At 36.4% G+C, this 18,285-nt stretch overlaps 1 protein-coding gene across 2 annotated transcripts in view; it reads left to right on the forward strand.

Annotated features, from left to right (window-relative positions):
* Positions 1 to 18,285, forward strand: part of SDK1 (sidekick cell adhesion molecule 1) — a 396,992-nt gene that overhangs the window by 180,692 nt on the left and 198,015 nt on the right. For both annotated transcript variants that reach the window (XM_082772472.1, XM_082772473.1), the window contains exon 5: positions 3,807 to 3,940. In XM_082772472.1, coding sequence (XP_082628598.1) covers positions 3,807 to 3,940 — 134 coding nt within the window. The remainder of the gene's footprint in view (positions 1 to 3,806; positions 3,941 to 18,285) is intronic.

The raw sequence follows: 18,285 nt of genomic DNA on the forward strand, positions 1-18,285 counted from the left end.
GCCTTTTTACTAAAATATTGCACCCTTGTTCAAGAACAGATGGCTGCCTTCTAAGAGGAAGCCTAATCAGGTTACTCTGATTCTCGTTTTGTGATGTTTTTGTGATGTCGTGCTACCTACTTATTGTGTAATCGGGTACACTAATAACCGAGTTAATTTCTAACTTTAGACAATTATCCACTGGTAGAGTAGATTTTGCTATTTTCCATTAATAATTGGTTTTAATATGAAATCCACCAATTTGAGATACTGCAGAGTTCATTTCCAGTATTTTAATAAATGATTCAATTTTTAGAGCTGGAAAGCTTTAACAGCAAAAAAATATGGTATTAAATGCCATGAAAATTTTCCAAAGTGTTATTATTTCCATTGGCCTGATTCACGTCGCACTGATATTAACATAAATTCCTTAAGCTTTAGATCAAACTTCAGAGATTATTTGCAGCAGATTATTTTTTTTAAAGTATTAGCTCAATTCAGAAGTCTACAGTTAAAAATTCCAGTGTGTGTCCAAGTGCTTAATTCTGGTTTCAGTAAATGGAAGTCATGAAAATCTCAGTAGGTGTCTGTTTACATCTTCAGATACTTAGAAGAGTTGGATATACATATATATGAAATTACGGATCTCCATCATTGCTGTTTTCCTGTCCTGTCAGATCATAGTCGTTGGTTAGGCACCGTGTCATAGACGTGGCTTGCAGTTTCGAAAGCACAACTTGTCTTCCCTTTCAGATTCATCTGTTCTAGTCTGTGGGTGCTTCTGTGCTAAAGGGGTTGTAGAAATGCTTCTGAGGTATCATTGTAACTGCTTACCACTCAGACATGTACGTTGTTTGTATATTGGCTGCTGTTCCCTACAGGCTTCCACTGAGCTCTGGAGATTTTCTAAAATATCTTCTATTAAAATACATGATTTAAAATGCTTCTTTCCTTATGCTTAAGGAACCCCAAGGGATCACTCTGTTTAGTTTATTTGCTGGTTGCTTCTGTCTTGAAAATGTTAAATTGAGTTAAGTTCGGTGGTGTTTTTTTTTTGTTTGTTTGTTTTTTTAAAACCAATATTTGTTTTCCATAAATTCTGGGTATGAATTTCTGACAGGACCACTCCATCTGCTGCAGTTGTCTTCCTCAAATTTGCTAGTGAGCTGAGCAGCCGGCAATCAGATTTTCCTTCGAACATGAGTGTGGTGCTGTCATAATTTAAAAGTTACAACAGACAATGAAAACAAACAATGAACCCAGGGGAACATGTTAAGCCAATTTTAGGGCGCTCTGTGCAGCTGTTGTGCAAAATGTGGTTGCAACCCTGATAAGGGATGTGGCATGAATCTTCAGATGTTTAGAAACATTGGCATTAATGAGTCCTTAAAACGTGACTAATTGATTTTCCTGGTGCACACAGCTCTTACTTGATCTAAAGAAAATTCCCAGAGTCTGTGGCCTCTGAATGCTCATGTCTTACCCTATTCCTGTCTTTAGTAACCAAAGTTGAAACATTTGATTTTTCACAGAATTCTTAGTCATTAGTAACTCATTTGGGGTTCTTTAATTTATCATTAATTTGACTGTGGAATTGATGACCCCAAAGAATTGTATTCAGTAATTTCTTTATCCTCCCATTATTTTTTGCTATACAAATTAATATTAAACTTTTCACACTAATTTGAACACACAATATATTACGTTCAGCCCTTCTGCACTGAGCTTTTTCAGTTCAAATACACTTATGTGCATAAAATCTTCACATTTCACTTGCAAACATTATTTTGCTCACACATGCAGGTAGTATCAGTGTGCATCTCACCAGTATTCATGGATCAACTTTAATACTTTTGAGTTTTAAAACTGGCAGCTGGCCTCAAAGCAGTCTGAAATGTATTTCAGTATTTTCAAAGAATCTTTCTTATGCTGCATGCTTTAGAACTACTGTAGGAATGACTATAATCGCATAGTCTTTTAATATTCAATTATTAGCACTTCACTGGAATTTTATCTTTATTTGCTTTATCAAATGTCATATTAATTGCATTTTATATCCCCACTCTGTAAATCTATCAATCTTTGATTTTCTAAGTCAATTAAGCAATTACAGGTTCATTGAATAAAGAAAAAATCATGCCATCATATTTCTTACAGTTTCTATAATAAAAGCTATCAATAAAGATAATGCAAACAAAATCTTTAGCTGGTGTGCAGTGACTGAATTTAACGGACTTGTACCATCATCAGTGCTGGAAAATAGCTTTATGTATTTTGGAGATATTTTTGATTTATTGGTATCTACTGATAGCCTTATAGCAATTGTGTTCTTTGTATCCATGTTAGAAAACTGAAGTGATAATGATACCCACAGCATTTGAACACACTTCAAATAGAGACTGTTATCTTCTCATTTCCAATGCAGCCATCTACATTAAAACAAAAACTAGTATGCTACAGTAGGAGTGGGCTTCCCCCATTGCTTTAAAATGCTTTTTCAAAAGCAAAATAATTGTGAATTACTGATGTTAACAATACTTTACCAAAACAGGAGGAAGACATGCAGGAAATTTCAATACTGATTGATTAATGTACAAAGAGTTTGACTTGGCATCTGACTCTTTATGGCCTATTGATATACGAACTTTTTCATCCTGTGTAACTTTATATCTTGTGTTTCAACCTCATCCTCAAGGATTTGCCTAATAGCACAGCTGAACTCAGTGGGGTTTCTCATCAAGTGATGTAAGTGCAGGTAGGAGTTTCGTGCTCCAAGACCTGCATTCAGATTACTGAAGTTGTGCCTGGCCCAGTTGACATTTGTGTCATCTCTTAGCTCCTCAGGCTTGCTATGGAACTCTACATGTTCTTTTATCTGTTTTTCAGCTACCTGTGTCCTGCTCAATTCAGCCCTTAGAACTTTACATAATTTCTCTGGATTAAAACTTTATCTTGCATAGGCAAGGAAAAGATTATTCAATACATATAAAATGCAAAGGCACCAACCCTACTGCAATGTAAATGAGTAATTCTGGCCTACGAGGGGATTTCTAGAGACATTTGATGTATAGCAGCACTAAGCAAGTGTAGACTTGGGTTATATAGTTACATTTACTGACTCCTCCGAGTCTACGCCGGTGCTAACCGCAGGGTTGTGTTTTCCCACCTGCTTTAGGTTAAATGAAAGCTCTTCCCTCCCTATGTACACACAGCTCATCTGAGGATATTGGTTAGGCTCTAACCTGTCAGTGTTCTTCATCTGTGGTATTGCAGTAATTACTGATGCCGTATCTACAGAAAGTTTACCTTCTGGAGTTCAGCTGCTTTTTTTTTTTTTTTTTTTTTTTTTTCCTTTCACTGAACTAGGTGGTGTTATTCCCGGAGTGTCAGCCTTTTAATAGGCTAGCTTTCATGCCTTGGAAATGTTTTCGGTCACCTTGACTTTGCAGTATGCTTATATTTGCTGGGACCATTAGCCCATAATGATGCAGTTGCACGGTGTCTTTGTTTTTATTCGTCACTTCATCTGGAACTTCTTAAAACCATTGAAACTGTTTTGATTTCATGTGTTATAGCTTTTTTATAGCTTTTTGCATGTTACCATAAACAAGTCACGTGATCTAAACAGAGAAAAAAACCTAAAAGCATCGAAGATCTTGTGTTACTTGTGAAGGTGTTTGAAGTTAGGCTGTTTTGGATTGCCTTACATCTTGCCTTAAATGCCCAATGAATATCATAGTATTCTGTTGAGTCTGAAGCACTGTACAATTTCTGCAGAGTGAATACTGTTCTTTGGTTTGAACACTATCTTTTACTTTCCTAAACAGAGCTATAACACTGGAGAATCAGCTGGTGATCCTTGCAACATCAGTGGCTGATGCGGGAGGCTACTACGTCCAGGCTGTCAATGAAAAGAATGGTGAGAACAAGACAAGTCCATTGATTCAGCTCAGCGTAGCAAGTGAGTATCCAAATATTAGAAAACATGCCGTGTTACTGAGGTTACAGAAGGTATTCCCAAAACTCTGCCCTAATAAAAACAGCCTTACTAACAAAGGATTGGATTCCTAAAGGAGTTTGACTTTTCCTGGTTAGTTCAGAGCACGCTGAACAGCTTGTGCAGCAAGAGGGACCTGGGGGAGTACAGGCCCTCGACAAATCAGCCTCAAAGCCTTTTGTCTGGTTGTTTGTTTTGTGCAAGGCAGGTACATGATGATATCCCTGGCTGTTTGTTGTGCTGTTGTGATCATAATTTCTTTTTAATACAGGGTTTGATAATGTATTGTTTTCCATTGTGCGTAAGTAAACAAGTCACTCTTCTGAGTGCAATTTTATTAATGAGTCTATTCCCAGTCTATGACATTATTTTTACCTGGAGTTATCACGGAGTCCCAGGGAACACACATTTCATTGTTATTACTTATTATTTTACTTTGCACAAATTGTATTAACACCTAACATTACAGAGACATTCCATAAGTAGGTTTTACAGCAAAAGCAGCAGAGCAATGGGGTCAGAAAAATGGCTGCACACCGTATATTTACATGTACGATCAGTAAAATGTGCATATGTTAAATATTGTAAACTGTTTGGTAAATGTGTTTGCATAAAGAAATTTAAGCACGTAGAAAGGTTTGACTCCCTTTGAGGGCATTTGGTAGAGGTGTTTTTAATGTAACAGTGAGGTTGGAGTATGTTAGCCTGAGTGAATGTGGAGGTTTCTATTTTTGATTATAGAGATAAGGAAGAGATGATTAAGTAAATTGTCTATGAGGCTGGCAGCATTACTGACAGGGTACTCTTTCAGTTTAAACTTCTAGAAGATGCAGTGCTCTCAGATCTCTGCCAATCAGCATGATAAAATGCCCTTTTGATCTTGGAAATTAATAGGTTTGAGCCAGTCCACATGGCTAGCTTCCTCAGAAGAACAAAACTTGGGAGTCTCTTGGTTTGGGGGCAGGAAATGTAGCAAATTGCTGTTGATTATATGCTTTTATCAGAAGCTCATCAAAAACATTATGTACCTGTGAAACATTTAATTTCTAACAAAAAAATGATTTTTTCTCCAGTAAAATTCCTCATCAGATTTGAGGGAAAGTTATTCTTCTGCAAACAATGGAAGCCTTGCTAGTGGGTTCAGGAGTACATTGTGTAGTGAGTCACGGAGGGCAGAGGCTGCCTGGTGGAACGCAGAGCAGGAGAGACAAACCTGTGTTTTCTTAGCTATGTTTATAGATTAAATGAACTCCTCATGCTTTTTGTACGTTTTTCTGAATTGGAAATAATATTGCAAATCCACTTGTGTGCATTCCATCTGTACTGTGGCATGTAGATGGTAAACATTGTTTCTAACAGTATAAAGAGGTTTGCTAACACTTCAGTAATTTGGTTTTTAAAGCAAACTTATATTGTTTGTATTATGCAACCAATAATATACTTCTCACTTTAATTTCATATCTTAATTAATGCTAGAAATAGTCTGTGATCATGCATGCATAACAAGTTCTGTGCAAAGCAGAAGGTAATACCAGCATATGGAAAAGAAAATACTTAAATGCATGCGGACTTGATACCATGAATGCAAAGTCTATCTGGAATGCGAACAATAGGAATGAGGCAAGGTGGAAAGCCAAATATGGATTTGCTTGTTAGAATGAATATTAATCAATGAGGACTATTTAAAACCTCATAAAACCTCAGAGATAAATAAACATTTTAATAAATTGAGCCAGGATGAGTAACGCTACATGAGTTGAAGAAAGACCCTGGCCATTAGGCATTGCAGTGTGTGTAAAGGAAATGAGATTAACATGGTGGTCGTGAACTTTGATCTGAGGAAGAAAAGAAATGTGTGATAGATTAGATACAAGTGAATAAACCCCTTCAGTCCAATAATAGGAAATAATCAGGCAAAAATAGGGTCCTGAATGATAGAGTATGCAGAGAATGGTTGCAGGAAAATGGTGTATTTTGGAAGAGTAATAAATAATTCCAGCAAGCAGTTGAAAACAAATTTGTAAAGGGACATACAGGACTGGAAGATACTACATTGAATTGTCACTGTCTGAATCCTATCAGATTTTAAGAGATGGCACATGTTATCTTCTGTTAGGACAGGTCTAAAATAATCAAGAATAATAACAAAGACAACCAGCTTCATTATTTCAAGTGTGAAGTGGAATATCCAATCTCTGTGTGACTATATTTATATATTAATTGAGTGCAACCTTGCTACATGACTCGGCACACATTGCCACTTTTATTGAGGGCAGACAGAAAAAAATACAGATAATTCCCAGGGTAGTCATCCACTGAGAACACACTGTTAGAGATGCACAGCTTGTTATTCCTTGAAGGACATCAGCATCGGACTTGCTCCAGCCTACAGAAAAAACACGTTTGTAAAATCAAACTCTGACAGCTGAGAAAGCAGTCCTGTTCTGGTCCCAAACATAAGACTGACACTAGGAGAAAGGTATAGCCCTAAGGTAAGCAGAGCATGAGTTGCAGGGCCTTTAAATTGCAGATGGAAGTCACAGCCTTGAATTGTGGCTGGAAGTAAATGGAGTTTGAGCAATATCTGGAAAATATACCAAACCGTCTGGTGAAATTAAACTGATATCCAAAAGCCAGTATGTCATGTCTGAAATTAGAATGAGATGTTATAAATCAGTCCTGAATTTAAAATGTCTTAAAATCAGTTGAAATGTATATAAAGCTAATGGAAATCTTGACTTCTTTTTAGCTATGTATAGAGCCACCTCATTAATAACAAAGGAAAAATTTGGCCAAGCAGCTATGAAAGTTAAGGGTTTAGTAGCAGTAATATTCACAAAAACCAGTTTTCTTCTCTTTTCTTTCAAATACATCACTTGCTGCCTGTCAAAAATTCTGCAGATTTCCTGTTTTTGGAGGATTTCAGTGCTAACTCCATCACTGGAACTTCCCAACCTGACCAGAGGTGTGTTAACCTGTTAACATAGATAGTTAACCTGTCACTGAGATATTGCAACCTTCTTTTCTTAGATGCAAGTAGCATTTTAAGGATTTCCCAATTGTTTTTACTGTAATGTTCTTCCCTGCTTCCATCTATTCATCAATAGGTTTGATGATAATACCTTAAAGTGGTCCTTGATTCTTTTTTTTTTTCTTTTTTTTTTGTTCCTTCTCCCAATTAGACATTACAGCACAGATGGTCAGTTTTCTTCCTTGAGAAGTTGTTGGCTTGTCAGGGGGATAGAATAGCAGGCTTTTGATCTTACCAGTGTTGGCAGGACACTTAAAGATGGAAGTATTCATTAAAGTAAGGCCATCATAAAGATCTTATTTCCTTGATGGTCATGCTACTGTATATCAGCTAAATTTCTCGTAAACCTTGCCGCAAACTTCCTTTGGCTGTAGCATAGAACTTAAACAAAAACCAAAAACAGGATACATGGCACTTTTCTGTAGTCTGTGCCACTTACATGTGAAGGTGAGGTTTTTATTCTTTTTATTCTTTTTTTTTTTTTTTTTTTTTTTTTAAACTGGGGAGAGACTGTGGGCTGCAGAGAGTTATGAAGACCCTCCCAATGTAACTGTTAGGGCTTCTGGTATGTAAGTCAGGAATTTAAAAAGTGTTTAAGAACAAGTAATAGGGAGCTTTTTATTACCGTAAGCTGCTGGCTGAGGTAGTCACTGCAATGCACGCAACGAGTGTCCTTGTTTTGTTATTTAATGACACGGCAAGACTCCAGTGCCACTTAAGAAGTTCGAAAAACCCTGCTGAGATCTCTCTATTATTAACTACAATACAGCGCTATAGACGTGAGCACCCCTGGCCCACTTGCAAACTTTTAACAGTATGCACTGCTATTTCAGCTTGTTCCAAGGATTTTTATGAAAAACTTGAGTAAGTGTCTCCCGGTAAGTGATTTAAATGGCAAGTTTGCAAAAGGTGGCTATGTGTAAGCTGTTCTGACAGCTTAGATACTCCTGCTTCAATTGGTTTTGCAGCGCTAATCATCTGGAACTGCAATTTGGGGCCTTACTTCTGGACCTCCTTATTAAGCTGTGAAATATTGAGATGCATGTCGCTTCAATAGATTTATTAGTAAATTAGGTAGTCTCAACACCTATTCATAATACCAGGAGATGTGGAGTGCTCTGCAGACTGATGTCTTTTTTCTGACGCAGGCTTTGTATAAACAGAAAACAAGACTGATGAAAATTTTAAAAACCTTGCCAGCCAGCATTTCTGAAGAGTCAATGATAATAAAGCCAATTATCATTTAACAAATATAAATTTTTCCCTTGAGCACTGGCAATGTTGCTTTAAAAAAAAAAAAAAAAAAAAAAAAAAAAAAAAGTTGGGGGTAAATTGGGGATTAAACATTAAACTTCTGGCTTGGTTGCAATTAATTTAAAATATGAGGGTGTCATGTTGTTCTGCCCAGCTTCCACTTTTGTTACAAAAGGACATTTTCTTCTGTAATGGTAGCCATTGAAATGAGGCTGAACAGTCTCTGTTTGTCTCTGGTTGAGACTTATTTTGTTTTTTTGATTTAATGTATCATCAAACACAAAATTTTATGGAAGGAAGGAGTTCAGTTCCAGGTTGACAGGGTACTGACTTTGCAGTGAAAGTTTTTGTTCATTTTTTTTGGTTATAAAGAAAAGTTCTTATAGCACAAGATGTTTAGGCCACTTCCAGTGGCAGTAAATATGAAATATTCTTTACACTGTTAGAAAAGAAAGTGGAGGAAAACGTGCCATTTTGCCTGCCACTGTAGTTGATACAATGCTGCTTTTGACACCCTTCTGTCAGGTCTGTTGAGAACATAAGTTCTCAGAAGGCTCTGGGCAGACATCTTCCTCTCCGAAGAAAGCATTTCACACACGTAATTTTTCATATTAACCACCGAGGTTTGCTCAAGTCAGCAGATGTTGAGGATCCTTCATGGCTATGTTTGAAACATACTGCTGCATAAATTTTTCATTGCTAGTTCCAGCTTTCAGGTGTCAGCAGAGGGAAGGGAGTGGGCAGGACCCCCTAGAGAACAGAGATTTCTATTCTGAGGTCAATTTCGTGCAAGTCCTATAAACTTGTCAAACTGTTTTTAGTTCCTGCCAAGGGAATTTACTCCACTTAGCCACTGTGGGTCAATGCTGTTGAGGTGAAATTAATGATTTTTTTTTTAATTTTTTTTTTTGAATGGGGGAAAAGAAAAGGAACGGGGTGAAATAAAATTGCATTTCTGTCCAGTGTTTGTACCGTATATGCCTGAGGTTGTGATCAGATAGTGGGGAAGTCCAATGAGTACAGCTTGGCCCTCTATACACTGGTTTTAATTCATTCTTTGAGATAATGACACTTCTCTCCTTTTGCATTTTCTGCACAGGCATTGCTTTCTCTTTGTCGGGCAGAATTTCTAGGGAAGATATCCTGGCAATTGTCATGTGTGATTTCATGAGCAAATGTGTGCCTTCACTTTGATGATCACTTAACATTCTTTTGTTATCCAAAAAGTTAATTTGAAGGAGGCTGTAGAAGTGTTTGGGATTTGAAATTGAACCTTAAGGATGAAGTCTGTGTAAATGCCATCTTTAACACCCTGGAAAACTGCTATATGCTTTTTCTTTAGTTGTAGCTCCAATCTGCTCTAATACTGAAGGGCATATGTTTTTAAGCAGGAATTTTTGTTTATTCTGATGTTGATAATAGTTTGCATACAAATTAACTATGCTTTGATATGCATATGTTTAAGTCAAAAGCATTTAAGTAACAATTATAGCTGTAACAAAAAGGACTAAATTGAGTTAATGTTAAAGATTCGGTTTTGAGGCATCGGAACAAACGTTGATTTAAGCATTGTCCAGGGCTAGGAATTATGTTGAAGGCTAATATTCTCAATGGTTTGCCCTATTATCTACTGTGAGACATAATTGCAATGTAGAATCATATTATATGCATTACAAAGAAATAACAGATTATGTTCTGATTTTAACAACATTCTTGGGCTCCAAATTGTGCTGCCAGATCTTTTCTGTAATTCTGAGCCTTTCTTTCCCCTTAAAGGAAAACTTTTCTCACTTTTAATTGTAGTGATGTAAAGAAAAACCTATGGATAAAGTCATAAATTGGTAAGCTGCAGGAACTAGATTAGGCAAGGATCATCTGTGGTAGCTTGAACTTTTCTTTGGCTTTGCTCAAATATTCTATCAGTGTTCTGATAAACAGCAGGAAGGCTGGTTTGTCTCCAGCTTCTTCCTCTGGACTATTTTTGATAACACTTATTGTCATCCATGGTGCAATTTTGCATCTGCTGCAACTCCCCCCTTCCAGGTGACTTGTGGCCCCTCTGCTAGTAGGACTTGACTTCCAGTTGACTTTCCTCAGATTCATTATAAGATTTTAAGTAAGTCAACCCTAGTAGAGGATGATGTATTTTTGGAATGGAAAGGCAATAAAATAACCTTTCTATATGTTTTTTTTTTTTTTTTTTTTTTTTTTTTTCCAGTCTTACTGAGAATATAAACAGCAGAAATCAACATGTAACATATTTAAATATCTGGTACTTGATTAACCATGTTGCATCAAAAAAATGTGGAAAGCTTCAAATGCATACTTTATGGAAATAGTTCCTTCTTTTTCTCCCAAATGCCACTTACATAACACTTGTTATTATGGGGAATCGTCCCTAGCTTGCGAAGCTTGGAAAATGCACACCAGTTGAGTGTATATTCCTTTGGCATATGTACATACATTATGCAAGCTGAAAAACTGGCAAATGTCAAGTTTCTGAAATCCAACTCATTATTTTAACATAGCTTCTTGTTACACTTGTCTGTTTGTAAGGCTTGTTTTTCTTTTTGTCTGTAAGAGATCTGGAATACACACACACTCTCAAAATCCTGGGTTGTCTTCTAAACCCTTTTATTTATATCTGACACATGCAATTAATCTCTTCCTATCTCTAATCACTTTTGCTATTACATTCATTGGAGTGATTTGTATCCTATCTCTGTCACTGCTCTGTAATTGATATGTGGAGATAAGAGATTCTTAGAGGACACAAACAAGGAAAAGAGAAAATTGAATTTACCTTGCAATCATTCTACAAAAAGTGACATACATCAATTATACATGCCATACAGAAAAATGCCATCTTGAACAAACTGTGATCATTTTTTAGAAGGCCAACATAAGAGAAATGCCAGAAAACTTTTCTGGACAGAAAAGTATTGCTAGTTCAATGGATATGCTTTTTAATCTCACTGATTGACCTACAATTCTTTTAAATAGTATTTCAGAATTTACAAAGAAAATATTTTTGATCAGAATCAAAAATTTTCTTCAGAGTCAGTCTTGTACTAGTGATCTAGCATTGAATAAGATGAAAGGAGGCTGCTGAAATAAGCATTATTTTGATCAGACATAAAACGATGTTGGCCAGTCGAGTTTCAGTCATCTTACTGGGGTGGAAATGGTAAAACTGACAGTATAGACCAATTGCAACTTAACTGCCTTCTGCTGTAAAAATAATTCTGTCTAGTTTCTTTGTTCTATTTTAATGCAGCGAGGAAATAAACTAATTTACTGTTGTCTCTTGCTTAGAAACTTTATACCCATGATTAGTTGTTGTGAAAATAGTAGTGGCTGCCCATAGGTGTAAGTTTAAGCAGTAGTTTTGAATCTTTGAAAAGCTTTTTAAAATGTACTGATAATACTACAAAAAATACTATTAAGTAAATAGATATGATAAATAATATAACAGTAACAGAAATCATAAACCAGAAGATTTTAAGAAAAACAACATCCAGTGTTGGCCCCATCCTGGTACTGTAGGACTGGCGCACCATCTTTTCCCTAGAACTCTATTTCTTTGTTATCACGTATGGGCAAGATAAACTGCCCCTTATATAAACTTAGAGGAGAAAAATATAGCCATTTGTAGGCATTCATAGAGAGGTTTGAGTTTCAGTTTATATAAGTGTCATTACTCTGAAGCTTTAAAAGGAATACCTACTGAAGGCTCTCATATCAATTTACCCCTTTTGATATCTTATGAATCCCCTTCTGTTATGCTACACTCCTGACTAAGTATTCTAAGTAGCTGACATGAAATTTTTCTCTTCACATCTTTACAAAGTTGGGTGTATTTAAAATATCATTTTAATTTATTTAGAGTTGCTAAACTCTACTGAGAGATGCTTTTTAATAATAAAATACTTTTTTTTTTTTTTTTTTTTAAACTTAGTGAAGGGAGCCTTAGCTTAAACATGCTGTTTTAAGGGAAAAATCTCTTTCAGAGGGGGAAAAAAAATCCATGTAATATATGGCTGTGACAGCTCTGTATGATTCTGTAATGAGACAGTTTGTCCTGGCTCTTCTGTCAACAAGAGGATAAAAAGATACAAAGCTCTTCCTTAATAAAATAGTGAGGAGCATCTTTTCTTATAAATTGGATAAACTCACAGAATGTCACTTTTTATTCACAGGAGTAGTGCTTGCTCTTAAGTATAAAAAACAATAAGTAATTTAGGATGTAATTTGATGTTCTTTAAACTGTCATTGTGTTAGGCAAGTTTGAAATGTCTTATAAACAATAGAGATTAGGCATAATAAATAAGCGCAAAACAGCTGTTTAATAGAATAACTTTTTCACTTACTGCAAAAGCTTAACTATTTCCTAAAGATTGTCTTACACATGCTAAAGGCTTGCTTGGCAGACACCCCCCTCCCTCCCCAGCATATTTACAAAAACTAATTTTCATCTCATTCTTTCACAAACATATGGTTGCTTGAGGGTTATCATTTTTAAAAGTTTTCATACTAAAGATGTTTTTAATCTCTTCTCAATATACATCACAGAGCAGGGAAATTAAATAAGAATAGAAACTCCTCACATCACTGTCTCATCGTTCTGCCAGACATACTTGTCGAAGTAATTCTGAAAAGTACAAGGCCTAGTCTGCATATGAACAAAAATCAAAAATATTAAAACTGCAAAATAAGCATTTGAGACTTAGGACATGCCTGACTCAATGTCATCTGTTCAGTTTAACTCCTCCTTTGCATAGGCACGTTATGGTTAAGGCATTTAATTGGACTGTTACTGTTTCGTTCGGTAGCAAAGATGGATAGTGTGCAAATAGGAACTTCCACTGTCGTGTTTTTCCGAAAACACCTAACCAATTTTTGCTCCAATTTTTAACAAAAATGTTTAGTATGGAAATCTATTTGGATTTTTAGTAAGGACTTGGTATGAATTTTAAAGTAATTCAGAATAATTGGACTTTCCTCCCTCATTTATAACAGGAAGAGAAACTCAATTTGACTGTAACCTGGGTTGCTTCACCTGATGTATATTAAAGCTGCATCGATTTCTTGCCTCCCTGTTTGCACGATGGGAGCTGGAAATTGCCAGCCCAGGCTGTCTGTAAGCCTTCATGCTCATGCTGTTCAGCCTGGCCTGTTGGCGTTCGCCTCTGCAGAGGGGTGAGATGTCCAAGTAATCCGCATTCTGTTTTTTTTTTGTTTGTTTGTTTGTTTGTTTGTTTTTGTTTTTTTTTTTTGTTTTTGTGGTGTTGGTTGTTTGTTTTTTTTTTCCATACAAACTACGCTGTAAGGTAATAAAAACACTGAATTATTTTTCAAGTGCAGACTATTGTCTATATGCCTAAGCACCTAAAAAATAATTCACAACCCCAAATTGTGTATTTGTATGGTGGATAAATCATTTTTTTAATTGAATATGGGAACCGAGTTACACTTCTAAGCAGGAGAACATGGTTGCTAAATGGTATATCCATAAAGAACTGAAGGCTTTCGGTGCTAAAAATGAAGAACTGTGGCAGCCAGGAGGGTGCACGCAACATCCTAGACTCCATGGCCCTGCTCTTGCAAAATTGTTGTTAACTTTGGCTGGTTATATATGTTAAAAATGTTTAAAAGCTGAGAAAAATTAGCTTACTGCTGTTGTGTATAGGGAAAACATTGCAGTTGGAGGATCTGTTGCCTGAAGAAGGAAAGACAATAAAAGTTGTGTGTAGTAGTGTGTTTGTTTGTTTTTTAATTCCCATTTGTTCCTAATGTACTAAAGAGTGATAAAAATAAAAGCTGGCCTATTGATTCCATGTTGGCTGTATTTGGATCCACTCCGTAAAGCCATGTGCCCATAAACCTGGCTCAGTAAAGGCAGGAAAGGTGCAAAAAGTCACGGTGCCGTATCCTCCCCGCATGCTGCCTTCCCCTGTCCTCGCGGGTTTGTCAGATCACTGAGAGTGATACTGTCAGAGCTATTACAGAAAGTAATTGGTAGTGAGTGATTAAAATTGCAGATGGCCTTTTCAAGGTGATTATGAATATTAAATCAAGTCTGTAAAAGCTAGCTAAAAAGGCCCATGAAACCGAAAAGGGAATATGCTGAGGATAATTGCAGGAAAAGGGCGTTTTGCATTCTCATGCTAGCAGATACGCCATGCTCGCCTAAAAAACCACCCGCCCAAGCAAAATAAGAAAGCCCAAAAAGCAACATCATAGTTCAAATAGGCCTATTGTTATCAAGGGAGGTGGAACTAAATATCTGCCTTTTTGTACTGGGAATCTCTTTGTGCAGAGAACTTGCCGCATCTCGCTCCAGTTTGTGAAGTATGTTATCCCGGGTCATCACTGTCACCACTGAGCAGCGACGGGTCTGCAAAGTCCTATGTACACACACAACGTAGTGTAATTAACAGTGATCTCTTCCTGTTCTTTTCCAATTACAAGTGATTATGACAAATGCTCCTTACCACATAACCATGGAACGAGGCCAAGAATTACTGTGGAGCGACTTAATTTCGTTTGGGGACTATCTTGCAAAGCAAAGGTTATCTGGGAATCTTATTTTAGCTCAAAATCTAAGTTTCACATTGTTCTGTAGTTTAAAATGGAAATTCAGGATGTAAGGAAAAATTTATGAAGGGAAAGTTGAAAAAAAATACATAAATGTCTTCATTTTGAGCCCTGCTCATTTTGTGTGTGTATGTATATATATATTAATAAATGAACAGAGAACTTGCATGTGTCTCAATAGCATTGAACTTACAGCCCAAGGGAGTGTTTTCATGTGCATACTGTGATTATAACTCATCACTTTCTGACCAATTTCATATTTTCAAATAAAACAATTTTCTATGGTTGCTTATACTTCAGTGTATTATTAGTGTATTGATTCCCAAACTTCATGCTGGACTGTCTAGTCTGCCGGTGAACTATAAAACGCCGTGGGATTTATTGTAAAGATTTATATAAGATGTGTTGTGCAATTACTGCTTATTACCTTTGGTGTGACAGGAATCATTTGTTTAATCATTTTCCCTACAGACAATTCTTCTGCTTACCTGAATTTTGTGGTCATTGTTATGTTACTGGTTTTGCTGCATATTGATTCTTCGTCTAAATTAATATTATTTCATTTATGGGTATTCCCTTGGTATATTTGGTAGAGAATTCTGCTTATTCCACTACAATAATACTTATTTCTAACCATATTGGCACAGGAACTGGTCTGTGGCCTACTTGACAAAAATGTTTGTTGCATGCAAGTGTTGTGAAAAGCTGTTCTTAAAAAAAGAAACAAACTCAAAAACCTCTTACTGGTTAATTCCTAGTCAATGAAGCAGGCATGTTTTTAAGGGATTGTCTAAACAGATACTCAGCACTTCCCTTTAACCATGAAAAGACAAATTCAACCTTTTAATGAAAATAGGTAATATCTAAGAAGTAATGAGGAATTAAAAGAAAAAAAAATAGAAAGAAAAATGTTTCAATTGAAAGAAGCAGTGGATTGAAGTATGACAATGTTATGTTCATGCAGTCTCAGGACATGTAAATTTTAACTTTTCAAAGTTACAGGTCTTCAAGAAGTGTCTTGTATGAAATATAAGCCCAGTAAATATGGCAAATAGTTCAAAATTTGAAGTGTCTTGATAGAGTTTGGATTATCACCTGCCACTTTGCTTTTTGGAAAGGGTATTGATTACTTCTGTGTATGATTGATATATCATGTTACAACTGTGAGATCCTGGGATACTTTGAAAACCAGTATTATTGGCTGTGCTGCCAACAAAAGCAAAGGCTTGCATTACATGTGATGAGGAGAGGAAGACCGCCTGTGATGAAACTGTGGCTGATGGGTCGGATCTCTGCGGTCGTGAAGGGGGTGATTTGCACTTCGCAGGCTGCTGAGGAGAGGTACTACAGAATCTGGCTGGCCTCTTTGCATTTCAGGATAACACTTGAAATCCTACCCTGAGGATAATGGAGAAGTTATTTTCACAAAGCTGAGTGGGAAGCAGTTACAGGTTAGTTGCACGGATTTGTTCTAGGCTGTGGTGGCACTAGTACCTGTACTCAGCTGGGTGATTTGATGAGGGCTTGCTTTCTGGTTACAAGACAGGTAAGCAGCACGCATTCAGTGAATAACAAAATTTATTGTCCTTTTGTTGGTTGGTTGGTTTTGTAGAAGACTGGCACAATTGCTTTCAGAGGGTGTTTGTAATGGAAGAAGTGACAGCCCTCTGCTTAGCATGGCAGTTTGCAACTCTAGCAAAGGGGAGTATGAAATAACACTGTGCATTTGGGGTTTATGGCTAGCCAGTGCAGGTGGATACCATTATTCTTGGTTCACTCTTGCATCACATATACCACAGGAGGTGTTTTTAATTTTCTCAAAATATTTTCAAGTTGTGAAATTTAAAACATTCAAGTTAGGAATTTACTGTGAATAATGACCGAGCTGTTTTCCTGAAAGTCTTTGCAAGCTCTGTTTCATTAAGGCAACTTCTTTTCAGATCTATATTTTGCTGCTTTTATAGCAATATATAAAGTTTTTTTGTTTTGTTTTGTTTTCTGAAGGAGACTGTATGTTTAAATTAGAGGTTTATGAAGTCAGTAGACAATCGTCTATTGCCATCTTTAAAAGACTGAGCTTTAATGACTCAATTATCCCGTTTTAGTTTGGTGTGGATCCATTACTTCATTATAGTTTCACTTGACAATATTGCAAGCAACCTTGATAACTTGTTAGTATCTTAACACATTATTTACACATGCTTCATGACGTAGTATGCCAGTGGAACAGGAAGTAAAACAAAAACAAAAACAAAACCATTAATTCGTGTGCTAACGTTAAAGGTATTACATTTGTAGTAAGTACTTATACTTGAGTGAGTGGTATTTTTAAACATATTCCTCAGAAATGAATATGATTTACAGAAGCAATATTTATGATGCAGAAGTCTGATGGCCACATCTTTTAAGAAGAATTTTCTAACCTAAAGTTAACCTTCATGGTGCACGATAGCTAAGTAATTTATGGGAAGCCTTGTGAAGGAACATAAACAGCAAACCTGCCTGCATTTGCTGATCCTTCTGACTTCAGAAGAAATGGTCTCGGGAAAAACACTGGCCTATAATCAAGTTGCTCTGCAATTTAGGTCATTTTAGCATCCAATTACATTTTTTCAGACATAACTATTAAAAAGAAAAGGGAGGGGAGACGATGACAACTACAATTATTATAGACAGCGTATGCTCTAAAGAATAGGACATTTTGTGAAATCTGACAGCATTTGAAGTGTATGACAGAAAGCCAGACAGCTTGTGTTTGTTTTTGTTTCTCATTATTTTTAAAGGATACAGTGGGGTTTTAAGTTGTCTCATTCTTGACTGTGGTGGGCTTGTGTTTAGAATGAAGTAAGGTTGAACTGAATTGAACAATCAATGTGGAAAGAGAGGCTTGCATCCAAGTCATCTTGCACTTACTCAGTCTTCTGCAGATTTAGCAATATGAAAGGATGGGCCTTGTCTTTATTGCTAGAGTTGTTCCTTTAGATGAACTATGTAAGATGTCTTTCCTGTTCATGTTTGATCACCATGGGAACTTCAGAATGTGTGTTTCAGAAAGAATCCTGGGTAGCAGTCCCCGGAAACATGCAAAGCTCACCAAAACTGTCTGATAGATAATATAAAAAATGTCAATGAAAAGTGCAGATCCTGATACAGGGAAGGAACGCACTGCATCATAGAAATACATACTGCTTTGAATGCATTACTTACATCAGGTTGTAGATCTCAGTTTTATGAGCTCTGCAGAAGACGGGACAGTATTTATTTATTTATTTATTTATTTTATTGCATGCAGTCCATTCAGAAATTATAAGACAAGCACAAGAGGGAATGAGACTCCTCTGTAAGGGACAGCAGGTTACTGCTATAAGTAATTCTTATTTCACAGTTTTGCTCTGTTTTTACCAAACAGTGAATTGTGAAAGCAACA

This window comes from Aythya marila (assembly GCF_965140915.1).
Source record: "Aythya marila genome assembly, chromosome: 15".
Taxonomy (NCBI): domain Eukaryota; kingdom Metazoa; phylum Chordata; class Aves; order Anseriformes; family Anatidae; genus Aythya; species Aythya marila.